General features: G+C 42.2%; 1 protein-coding gene across 2 annotated transcripts in view; it reads right to left on the bottom strand.

Moving 5' to 3' along the window:
- EXOC6B (exocyst complex component 6B) overlaps positions 1 to 12,338 on the bottom strand; it is a 436,117-nt gene that overhangs the window by 97,260 nt on the left and 326,519 nt on the right. Inside the window, exons 20-21 of one of the 2 annotated variants that reach the window (XM_039540502.1) lie at positions 1,838 to 1,911; positions 749 to 926 (exon numbers count right to left, since the gene is read on the bottom strand). In XM_039540502.1, the coding sequence (XP_039396436.1) occupies positions 921 to 926; positions 1,838 to 1,911 (80 nt within the window). In that variant the 3' untranslated portion in view covers positions 749 to 920. Of the gene's footprint in view, positions 1 to 748; positions 927 to 1,837; positions 1,912 to 12,338 lie in introns of those variants that run through there. The other variant, XM_039540501.1, reaches the window with a different exon arrangement.

The following is a 12,338-nucleotide window of genomic DNA, read 5'->3' as shown; positions in this document are numbered from 1 at the left end:
ACTGCAGATTCCACTAGGCAGGCTAGGTGAGTCAGGTCTTTACTGTACCCCAGCACAGATTACATCTTCGGCAAGTTACCAAAAATGCTGAAGACCAGTTAGTGGAAGAGAAAGAACAGAATACACTTAGTAGCAGGAAACTTACAAACAAATACAATTAGAGAAAACTTGTGTAGAGGAGAGTATTTGACAGAGGAGCAGAAATACTAGAAAGGAAACAACAAGCGGACCATCGTATAGCTGTATCCTGGCTCATGTTGAATTCACTTGGGTGCATACTGCCCTTATAAATCATATTAACACTACATGTACACTGGCCTACCAGTTAATACACTGCTTCATGTAAGTTAAACATCTGAGAAGCATTTTTACGGCATGTAATTCTTTAGAAAAAAACCACAGCGTTCCTCTTCAAAATCCCTGCATTCACCGGCGTCTCTTTGGAGAAGAACCAACACCCCTATATTACCTAAAACACAAGGTCATGTGTGCTTTACTGACAACTCCGCATGTGGTGTTGAAACACTTATGTATGCAAAAGCATGAGATTCGGAAATGACAACTCATTTCTTTCCTGTGAGGCATTTAAGACAATATTGCAAATGAACCATACATGTAACCGAATGGACAGGTTTGATATGGAAACAAACCATGCAGAACTGAATTTCCAAATGTAAGTGGGTGTGTGGAGACTCATTATTATCATCATCAAACTTTAATGTAGCTTTGCAGAAGTGTCATTGGATGACAGATTACAATGCACATCAATTGGATTCGGAGAGGGTTCGCAATCTATTACGGGTTAAAAGCTGTTCCGGCATGAATCAGAGTCACAGTGGTGAGGAGATCATCGATACAAGGGATTATGCAGATTAAAGAAATACCCTGTGCATCTGAAAGTTTTCAGAATGCAAACTATGTCAACCCTGAAAACAAGAGGCACTGCATCATTATGGCAGGAGAGACAAAGCAGGGGGGGTTTAACAGACAAAAAAGATTGTTTTAATAGGAGAGAAACATCAGTCATCGAGTCTTACTTCATTCAGACTTTCTATCCAACCCCATCCATCTTCAGTGCCAAGAGATGACAGGGCCCTGCTCCCTTCTTCCCCCCGCCTGGTATATCAATAATGCCCATTTCTACCATAACAAATGACTCGCTAGAATGGCCCTTTTCCCTAAACTGGCTTGCCAAGCTCTAGGGATGCCTTAGTACCTGCTATGGTCAACATGGCTATAATGGGATCCCTTGTGAGGTAGGCATCAATGGGCGGAGCCTTTTGTACCCATCTTCATAAACAGCCACTTTGTCATTCATGGCTGGGGAATGTCTGCAAAAGAGGGAGCTGGGGGGGGGGGGGGGAAAGACACACACACACACACACACCCTACACAACCCAGAATGCAAATTCCTTCGCCCTCCTGAAACGCTTCTCCGGGCATTATCTGCGAACAAAAGTGCTCCATGCAGGCGGTCTCTGCATCACTGCTCTCTCTGTTAGCAACACCTGCTTAGTGTCAGCACAGAGAGTTTCAGAGTTATCTTTTTGCCATGTCTGCAGAAGCCAACCAGAGCACAATGGGCCCAGTGCTTGGGGTCACTTATGTCTTTCTCCCTTTCCCCTACACCACCAACTCGTTCACCTCGGCCACTCCTAGGACCCTGGATAGCTAAATAAGTTGGCGGTCTTGAGTACTGGGGAGAAAGGGAGAGAATATAGGTCTCTGGCCTGAATCACCAATGCCGCTTCCCCTCCCCTCCCTTTTCCTTAAGACCTGATGGTCTTCAGTCACACATCTTAAAAGAAAAACAAAAAACAAAAACACAAAGACTTACTTGTCTCAAGTCGATGAAGGCCAACTGCAGTGTGTCCCCTTGGAACCCAGGCACTGGCCCGGATCTGGCAAACTCTGTGGGAAAGAAAAGAGGATAAAAAGCGCCTTTAACTAACCATGGACAGGGAGATTGGCAGACGGATGACAGGGAAGACAAGAGAGACTGGGGGAGAGGAGGACTGCACTTCTAAGGAGTCATGTCTCCCTCCCTTCAGCTTCTTTGTTTGCCCTTCAAAATTTGTGTCATCAAAACACCATTAATTCCACCGTCCTGACAGCAAGGAAACTGTACTAATTCGACCTGAAATTTATTCCCATGAGCCGCACTGGGCTTCAGAGTATTTGTTTTGTGAATGAACAAACAACTTGCAAAGAAGAAAGGGGAGGTGGGGGTGGAAAACTTTTTCCTCTCAACACAATAAAATCTTCAGCTGTGAAACTCTTTTCAGTTCCGAAAGCTATTTATATTTTAGGGCACTGAAGGTATTTTCTAATTTCACGCCTGTCACAGGGTTCCATAAGCATTCATCAAAAAAATATGCCCAGCAGCACCATTAATTATTCTGTAGCAGATTATCTGCATTTTCTGGTATGAAACATTATTGCCCGTATACAAGCACCCAAAACGGGAAGAACTGCCCCCACTGTGTGGCCTATTCCTTTATTTTGGAAGTGGACTTTTGACATCTGAATAACGTTGGTTTATATAGCAAAGAACACTTCCAAAGTCACGTCTGCCCCTTTCTGGTGTAATCCGGCCCCAATTCTACACTCTGGTGGTTTATTTTTCTTCTAATGTATTGGTTAAACTTAGTCTAAAACTAATACGGGGGACCATACATTATGATTTCAGGTTAGAGGATCATTTCACAGCTCTTGGTTGACAATTCTCACAAAGAGGCTGATAACCGTATTTCTCCTTGCTGAGCACTTGCGTTGAAGGCCTGTTTCAGGCCATCTGATCTTGCCCAAGTTTACTAAACCAACCATTAGAACGACTCTTCATACAAAACCAGGACCTCACTTAGATACAAGGATCATGGCTGAATCTCCAACTTCACTTTACTCCCTCATGTCTAAGTGCACGTGGTTTGTGAAGTCACCTAGGAATATCATACGCCAATGGTATGTCCTATGCTTTTGCCTGGCTGAATGTTGTTGCTTTTGTGGAATTACAGTATCTCAACCTGGGACAGTTTGCAGGAGACACTGTTTACTTTGTGCCACGGCTGTACAGAAGAAGAAAAAATGCTCCAAGCTACAGTTTTTAAATAAAATGATCCCAACACCCATGATTTAGCACCTATTTCAGCACAGTTATTCATCATGTCAGGACTTTTTAAGGTAGGGGAGCAGCCCTCAGCCTAGCATGAAGCCTGCACAGAGCAAGAAGGGTGTAAAGGAGGCTAAAACCAAGGTTTTACTTCCTATCTTCATGCCCAGGGATAATATATGGTTACTCACAAAGCCCTAAATGGTGCCACCTCACTCCATATATTCCCTTCACTGGAGGCCTGCTTCCATTATTTTTCTCACTTTGAAGTAATACCAAGAAGGAAAAATACATTTAAGAACCACATTTTTACAGCCCTGATCCTGCAGCCCAGTCACTTGAGCAGTCCCATTGGCTTTAATGAGCCACACAGAATTTGTCCTATTTCCAAATTCTCATGCAATTAAGATCATTTGTCCCCCCTCCACCGCAATCTTTTCGTTCAACTGTCGGAGGAGGCACAACCTGCAATTTGGAGATTGGCTGCCAGGTCCTTTTTAAAGTGACAATTTTCAAATGTCCGTAGTTTTACTTTTTAATATTTTAAAATACCAAAACAGTCTAAACTGGCATTCTGACTAACCTCTCAACCAGGCATTTCCAAAGGGACTCTCACTGTAGTACAATAAAGGAATAGAATATTTGGAAAATTGCAGCAAGGTGGTTTTTGTTACAGAACTCAGAGGCAGTCAGATTAATAAACAGGTTTTCAAAACCAAAATTCCACACCTGTGCTACTAACAGAAACTTAATTTAACAAAGAATTAAAAAAAAAATCTAATTTAAATTTCACCATTCAAGATGTTTGGCAAAGAAAGGTCCATCTCTGATGGTCCCTAAATATGGGCACAAGGCCTAAATTTAGGCCTGTATGTTTGACAAGTTTGGTTTTGATTTGCATTTGCACATCATGGAGATTGTACAGCTAAACTAGGCTGCTCAGTTTCGAGTCAATTCTCCAGGTATAGCACACTGGGCTGCAATGTCCGGGCTGCAAACAGTCCAGGGGAAAGTTGAAATTTAAAGTGACAAACTATTTTCATCGAATTAGTTTTAAATTTCATTAAACCATTTATATTCATTTTACTGTGCATTTTGTATAAACTTATTTAACAGACTCAATTTCACCCATGTGCTCACGGGACAGTCCACGCCCTAAGAGGGACTTCGGTAATTTAGAGGTCTCATGCCGGTGCTCTGCAAGAGGCAATTTTCTGTCACATGCCCATCCCTAAAGCATCTGGGCACGTTCACATAATACAAAAACCCAATATTAAGCCTTTAACTTTGAGCATATACTATCTGAACACCACACACATTTTAAATGCAGGAAAAAGCCTTCTGGCTTCCCAAGAATGCACGAAAAATATTATCACTGAGATGGTGTATTTAAGGGGCCTGTCTATAGGTTTACTGCACTGGGGCACTGTGTTGTAACAAAGGAGTGTTTTGAGAGGGCCAGGAGTAGATTCTTGCTTCTATGGATGTGGCCAAATCCTGTTATATCTATAGCCGAGTGAACATTGGGAGAAATATCAGAAATAATTATTTTTTTTTTTGAAAAAAGCCAGTTTGTAAATTCAAGTGTCTAACAGCTGCTAGAAACTAATTTAGAATTCTAAACTCAACTGTAAGATTCCCAATTTGTGCAAATTCGGCTTTCAAATATTCATGACAATTTGTTTGCAAAAGATCTGCTGATGATATTCTTGAATGTCTCCAGATAAGCAATATATTCCCAAATCTTGTGATCTGTTTAGGGACAATTCAAGGTAAAATCCATCCCATTCATTACATGTGTCTAGTTATTAGCTCTGCTCTAGTTATGTTGAGGAACCATGTTACAACCCTGTCTGTAGTGGGGTGTCGCACACTTTAATAAACAGCTGTAATAAAGTATGGTCCATCCTGTGCAGGGAAGAGTAACCCATGTTACAGCACCTCTGTATTAAACATACACTAACTCAGCAAATTCTGTAGTGCAGAGTGGCTCAAACGGTAACTCCTCAAAAAACTGGTGGAGGCATGTACTGCATGAATAATACATCCAAGGAGTGAAACAGGCGATGAGATCATTATTATATTACATGTATTACAGTACAAATGAGATCACAGATCTTGCTTATACGATGCAATGTGCACACTGACTTCAAGGGATTGGAACAGGAATGAATGGGGTGTTTCACCACATTATTATTACAAAGTACTGCAGCACTCTCTGTACTCATAGTTCACGTTTTACATACCAATGCCACAAACTTATCTGGGGAAAGGAAATGGACAAAGTCCTTTTAAAAAGGAACAGAGCTTTCAAGGAGAGACACAGCCAGTTCTTGGTTTTAATCTCCTCAATCAGGTTTCAGTACAGTTTTCTCAGAACGACCCAGCACAGTGGTGGCCTCGGCACTGTCAGATTCGTTTATTGTACTTTCTTCACTACCAAGGCGAGCGGCGAGATAGAGCAAGCCACCTACCACACGGCCCCTTGAGCAGAAAATCACAAGAGAATAGAGCAGATCTGTATGCGGCTGTTTGTACAAAGCATTTAGCCAGGCTAAAGGTTTGAGCGGCTTGTGTTCAGGCCAAAGAAGTAATGTCTTTGCAAGGGCTACAGCTAGGGCCAGCCAGGGCAGGTTACAGAGGGACTCCAGCCTCTTTTCCAAAAGGCTTCTCCAATGAAAGAATCAAGGAACTGCTAAGCAATGAACAAAGAATAAAGAGTTCAAACACACAAGGAAAAAAGGCACCCATTGTAAATTAATGATACAGAATTTCGGAATCTCTTTTCATTTACTGTACACAGCTATACATGCAAGTATACAAGTACAGAGAGATTCTAATACATTGTGTGTAGTTAGGAGTAAACACAGCTGGCTTCTTTATTCCCAAATTCACTAATTTAGGGACAAGGTTTTTGCATGATACGTGTCCCATCTTCAGAATGATGGTGTGGACAGGTGGTACAAAGATTTTGTTAGCACTCATTTACTGTAATCTGCATAATTTGCACATGGTTTCACTACTTGTGAATAATGCAGTTATCCCAAACTCGTGCCAATTAAACGTTTATTCCAAACCATCAAGTTCTGGTTTTTACACACACACACACACTCTCTCTCTGCCTCTTTTGTCACTGTAGTAGCTGAATTTTATATACACACACTATCTATATACACACACATTTTTTCTGATATTATATCATGTGTATTATGTATTTTACACACACACACACGCAAAATCCTACCTTCCCACTTGCCCATGCTCTGCAATATTTTTGCCCCATGTCAAGATGATAATTATAGAAGCACATTTTCTGCATGGGCTCGTAAATGCTCAGAAGAGTTTTGCAAAGCTGACACATATACTTTATTACTCTTCTATACACAGACATTGTTGGTAGGACTAGTGGAGGAGGTGGGTTTGCAGCAGACCTTTGGAGAGAGAGAGAGGGGGGCTTGGACTATAACAGCTGAGAGTCTGTTGCAGGCAAAGGGGTGGCATCAAGGTAGGTTTTGAACTGTGGCTGCCTGAGGCCTCCCCCCCACACCCTATTATGGGATTATGAAACTTCATACAGAGAAGATTTAATCCTAGATGCTACAATGAGTCTGGACCAAATAATGGTAGAAGGGGACAAGGGTTTTTAAATCAATTTGATATTATGAAAGTCACTGAACAGTAAGGAAACAGAAAGAGCAGGAAAAAGACTCGGTAGGGAGGAGTTGGAAGAAACAAATTAGGGAAATCTTGGGTGGCAGGAGAGAAACAAGCTCCTCCTATCTATCTGGGGAAAGAGCAGGAGGGGAGGGCTAGCTTGGTAGGTGTTAACAATATGTGAGAGGACATTAGGATAATCGGCACATCTGGAAATGAGGGACGAATAAAAATTAGACATTGCAGCCCGGACGGCAACCCTGTAAAGTATCTAATGAGAGCCCCAGACTTCACAGTGCTCCAGAGCTGGGATGTATAACAGCGATTGAGTCTGAGAGTTGTAACAGTGGTGGAGCATAGCTGAACAGCAGAAAGGGTGGAACTTGAGATATAGGAAAGAGAACACGGGAGTGAAGGGCAAACGGAGAGAACTAAGATGCAGGTGTGCTCAAATGTATGTATACAGAGGTGGGTGACAGTGAGATTTTGAACAGAATTGGGAAGAGGAGTTGAGTGAAGAGAGCAAATACACAGCCATAAGTTCATAGAATCATAGAACTTAAGATCAGAAGGGACCATTATGATCATCTAGTCTGACCTCCCGCAAGATGCAGGCCACAAAAGCTGACCCACCCACTCCTGAAATAATTCTCTCCCTTGACTCAGCTGTTGAAGTCCCCAAATCCTGATTTAAAGACTTCAAGTAGCAGATAATCCTCCAGCAAGTGACCCCTGCCCCATGCTGCGGAGGAAGGCGAAAAACCTCCAGGGCCACTGCCAATCTACCCTGGAGGAAAATTCCTTCCCGACCCCAAATATGGCGATCAGCTGAACCCCGAGCATGCGGGCAAGACTCTCCAGCCAGACACTCAGGAAAAAGACTTTCAATATCCCAACATTGACCCTCGGTACTAATTACCAGTGGTCGCACGTTATTGACCTATTGACTAAATCACGTTATCCTATCAAATCACGTTATCCTATCCTCCATAAACTTATCAAGCTTAATCTTAAAGCCAGAGAGGTCCTTCGCCCCCACTGTTTCCCTCGGTAGGCTGTTCCAGAATTTCACTCCCCTGATGGTTAGAAACCTTCGTCTAATTTCAAGCCTAAACTTCCCGACTGCCAATTTATATCCATTTGTTCTCGTGTCCACATTAGTACTGAGCTGAAATAATTCCTCTCTCTCCCTGGTATTGATCCCTCTGATATATTTAAAGAGAGCAATCATATCTCCTCTCAACCTTCTTTTGGTTAAGGAAAACAAACCGAGCTCCTCAAGTCTCCTTTCATAGGACAGGCTTTCCATTCCTCGGATCATTCTAGTGGCCCTTCTTTGTACCCGTTCCAGTTTGAATTCATCCTTCTTAAACATGGGAGACCAAAACTGCACACAGTACTCCAAATGAGGTCTCACCAACGCCTTGTATAACGGGACTAGCACCTCCTTATCTCTACTAGAAATACCTCGCCTAATGCATCCCAAGACCGCATTAGCTTTTTTAACGGCCACATCACATTGCCAACTCATAGTCATCCTGCGATCAACCAGGACTCCGAGGTCCTTCTCCTCTTCTGTTACTTCCAACTGGTGCGTCCCCAGCTTATAACTAAACTTCCTGTTAGTCATCCCTAAATGCATGACCTTAGACTTCTCACTATTGAATTTCATCTTATTACTAATACTCCAGTTTACAAGGTCATCCAATCTCCCTGGAGGATATCCTGATCCTTCTCCGAATTGGCAATACCTCCCAACTTCGTGTCATCCGTAAAATTTATCAGCCCACTCCTACTTTTGGTTCCAAGGTCAGTGATAAATAGATTGAATAAGATCGGACCCAAAACCGAACCTTGAGGAACTCCACTGGTAACCTCCTCCAACCCGACAGATCACCCTTTCAATACGACCGCTGCAGTCTCCCCTTTAACCAGTTCCTTATCCACCTCTGGATTTTCATTTCGATCCCCATCTTTTCCAATTTAACCAGTAATTCTTCATGCGGTACCGTATCAAACGCCTTACTGAAATCAAGATATATTAGATCCACCGCATTTCCCTTGTCTAAAAAATCTGTTACTTTCTCAAAGAAGGAGATCAGGTTGGTTTGGCACGATCTACCTTTCGTAAAACCATGTTGTAATTTGTCCCAATTGCCATTGACCTCAAGGTCCATAACTACTCTCTCCTTTAATATTTTTTCCATGACTTTACATACTACAGATGTTAAACTAACAGGCCTGTAGTTACCGGGTCACTTATTTCCCCTTCTTGAAAATAGGAACTATATTAGCTAATCTCCAGTCAAACGGTACAACCCCCGAGTTTAGAGATTCGTTAAAAATTATCGCTAACGGGCTTGCAATTTCACTCGCCAATTCCTTTAATATTCTAGGATGAAGATTATCTGGGCCGCCCGATTTACTACCGTTAAGCTGTTCAAGTTTGGCTTCTACCTCGGATACTGTAATTTCCAACCCCGCACCTTCATTCCCATCAGTCACTCTGCCACTATTCCTAAGCCCTTCATTAGCCTCATTAAAGACCGAGGCAAAATATTTGTTTAGATACTGTGCCATGCCTAGATTATCCTTAATCTCCACTCCGTTTACAGTTTTAAGCGGTCCCACTTCTTCTTTCTTGGTTTTCTTCCTATTTATATGGCTAAAAAACCTTTTACTATTGGTTTTAATTCCCTTCGCAAGGTCCATCTCTACCCGACTTTTGGCCTTTCTCACAGCATCCCTACACCCTCTGACCTCAATAAGGTAGGTTTCTTTGCTGATCCCTCCCATCTTCCACTCCTTGTACGCTTTCTGTTTTTTCTTAATCACCCCTCTGAGACGCTTGCTCATCCAGCTTGGTCTAAAACTGCTACCTAAGGACCGTTTTCCCTTTCTCGGGATACAGGCCTCTGACAGCTCCTGCAACTTCAACCTGAAATAATCCCAGGCGTCTTCCGCCTTTAGATCCCTAAATATGTTAGTCCAATCCACTTCCCTAACTAGTCGCCTTAATTTAGTAAAGTTAGCCTTTTTGAAATCGTAAACCTTAGTCTCAGATGCAATTTTGTTTATCCTTCCATTTATTTTGAACCGCATTAGCTCATGATCACTTGAGCCAAGGTTGTCCCCTACAACCATTTCCTCAACAAGGTCCTCACTACTCACCAAAACCAAATCTAAAATGGCATCCCCCCTCGTTGGTTCAGCTACTACTTGATGAAGGAATTCATCAGCTATCACGTCTAGGAAAAGCTGAGCCCTATTATTATTACTAGCATTTGTTCCCCAATCTATATCCGGGAAGTTAAAGTCTCCCCTGATCATACAGTTCCTATTAGTATTTACCTCCTTAAAATCATTAAAGAGTTCTCTATCCATATCCAGGCTAGATCCCGGTGGTCTATAGCACACCCCAATCACTATCCCAGGGGAGGCTCTAGTAGTTTTCTTCCCTAATGTGAGCATTGCCCAAACAGACTCCGTATTATCCATTCCATTACTAGTTATTTCATTACAGTTTACCTCATTATTGACATACAATGCTACTCCCCCAAGGGAGTTCCATCAAGGGAAACGCCAGACTGAGTAAGAAGACTAAAGGACTTGGGGATGGATAGGAATTTGAAGGACAGATGGTGACAGGGCTCATCTGCATACAGAACGAAGACCCCAGGGAGGATAGGAAAAGGAGATCAAGATGTATGAAGGAACAGTTTCCACCAGCAAGAAAGTTGCGTGCTATGGAGTTATTCTCAGCTTCCATAGTGCTGAAAAGGTCTATGGCTTTCTCTACAAGATCCTGGGCAAGGAATGGATTTCCACTGGTGAGCAGTGTCAAGCATAGGATGAACATGTATATTGTATCTATTTATGTACAAAGGGCTAATTCAGCAGGAGATGCATATTGTGGATGGCTCAACATGAATAAGAATCAGATTGGGATACTTCCAGAAAGGGATGGGGGCAAAAATTTACACAGAAAAAAGGAACACACGCATAATCGATACACATTTTGGACACCTACATACACGATATGCCTTAGTGTGTACCATACACTTACACACATTCATCAAAAAAATCGAGATGTGCATGTAACCTAAAATAATCATGTGCACTAACTTTCCTCTCTCTCTAATCCCACCGCATTGTTACTAGCACTCGCTGCCCTCTTATGTGTGTGAGACAAACATCTCCCACTTTGGGTGCAGTAGAATACATTTATTAGTGATGATGATGATGATGATTAGGGTTAGGGTGGAAAGAACTCTTAGGGGGTCAAGTTAAGGTGAATGAGTTTGGAGGAGAAAAGTTCACTGGAGAGGAGTCTTGAAGGAGCAGTAAAGAGGAGGATGAGGAGCACTGCAGGTGGTGTGGAGGTCTGCAATGCGTTTCGAGAGAATAAATAACAAATCAAGCAAAGCTTCATATCTTTTGGTTGCCTGAGATTCTGCAGGAAGGTGCTGGGATACGAGGATGTATGCGCAAAGAAAAAGAACAGGGATTAACTACATGGCCTAAATACAGTGGATTAGAACATATAAAACAAAGCACAGTTTAGTTGCTAGAAGCTAAAAGCAGGAATCAGCTGGAGGTAAATGCCACACACAGCAAAACTGGTTGATAGAGAGCATCCTCGGTAGAATCCAGTGTTAGCAAAGGAATTGGTGACAGGTAAGAACACAGAGGTCCAGAAGTGCTGAAGACAGTTATTTGGGCCATGCTGAAAAATGGAGTGATATTGGGAACGAATAAAGTTTCTTGCCACACAGGGGAGGCTCCTGTTTCAGCTAGTTCATAGAAAGTCAAATATCAGAGGGGTAGCCATGTTAATCTATAAGGTGCCACTTTTACAGATCCAGACTAACAAACGTATTGGAGCATGAGCTTTCGTGGGTGAATGCATCCAACAAAGTGGGTATTCCTCCACGAAAGCTCATGCTCCAATACGTTTGTTAGTCTATAAGGTGCCACGGAACTCTTTGCTGCTTTCACAGAAAGTGTGCTCCCGCCAAATGGCTAATAGGACACCATTAGAGTACAGTTTTTCCTCATCAGGTCCCTAAACACAGCCATGCTGCTGAAAAGTACCAAGCATCCCATTCATTTCAATGGATGTCAAAGAAACCTGCATAGTCACCTCCATTTTTTGTGGTCATCATTGTATGTGTGTTTATCTGTACCGGTGAACCGATAGACATTTCACACAAGACGCACTGTTGTATTAATTTTGATGGACTATATGGGTCCAAAGTGTCAGAGGTGTTAACATGACCATGCCGCTGTCCAATATTTAACAGTGTTAAACAAGGTTCTCGGTTTGGTATACAGAGACCTCAGCCTGCTTAGCAACCAGGGCAAACACGCCATTAAAAATCTTTTAAACCATTTGTTAAAGATATGGAAAAAGAAGTAAAACATCTAAAAAAGCACAAAGAATCCTGTGGCACCTTATTTCAGAAAAGAAGAGCAAAGCATCTGAAGAAAAGCTCATGCTGCAGAACGTCTGTTAGTCTATAAGAAGTAAAACTAGTTCAAGTAAAGTATTAAATAAGGCTTTTCTTTTAACCAC

The sequence above is a fragment of the Mauremys reevesii genome, linkage group 5, assembly GCF_016161935.1.
Source record: "Mauremys reevesii isolate NIE-2019 linkage group 5, ASM1616193v1, whole genome shotgun sequence".
Lineage (NCBI taxonomy): Eukaryota > Metazoa > Chordata > Testudines > Geoemydidae > Mauremys > Mauremys reevesii.
This window is presented reverse-complemented; position numbering and strand designations above follow the sequence as displayed.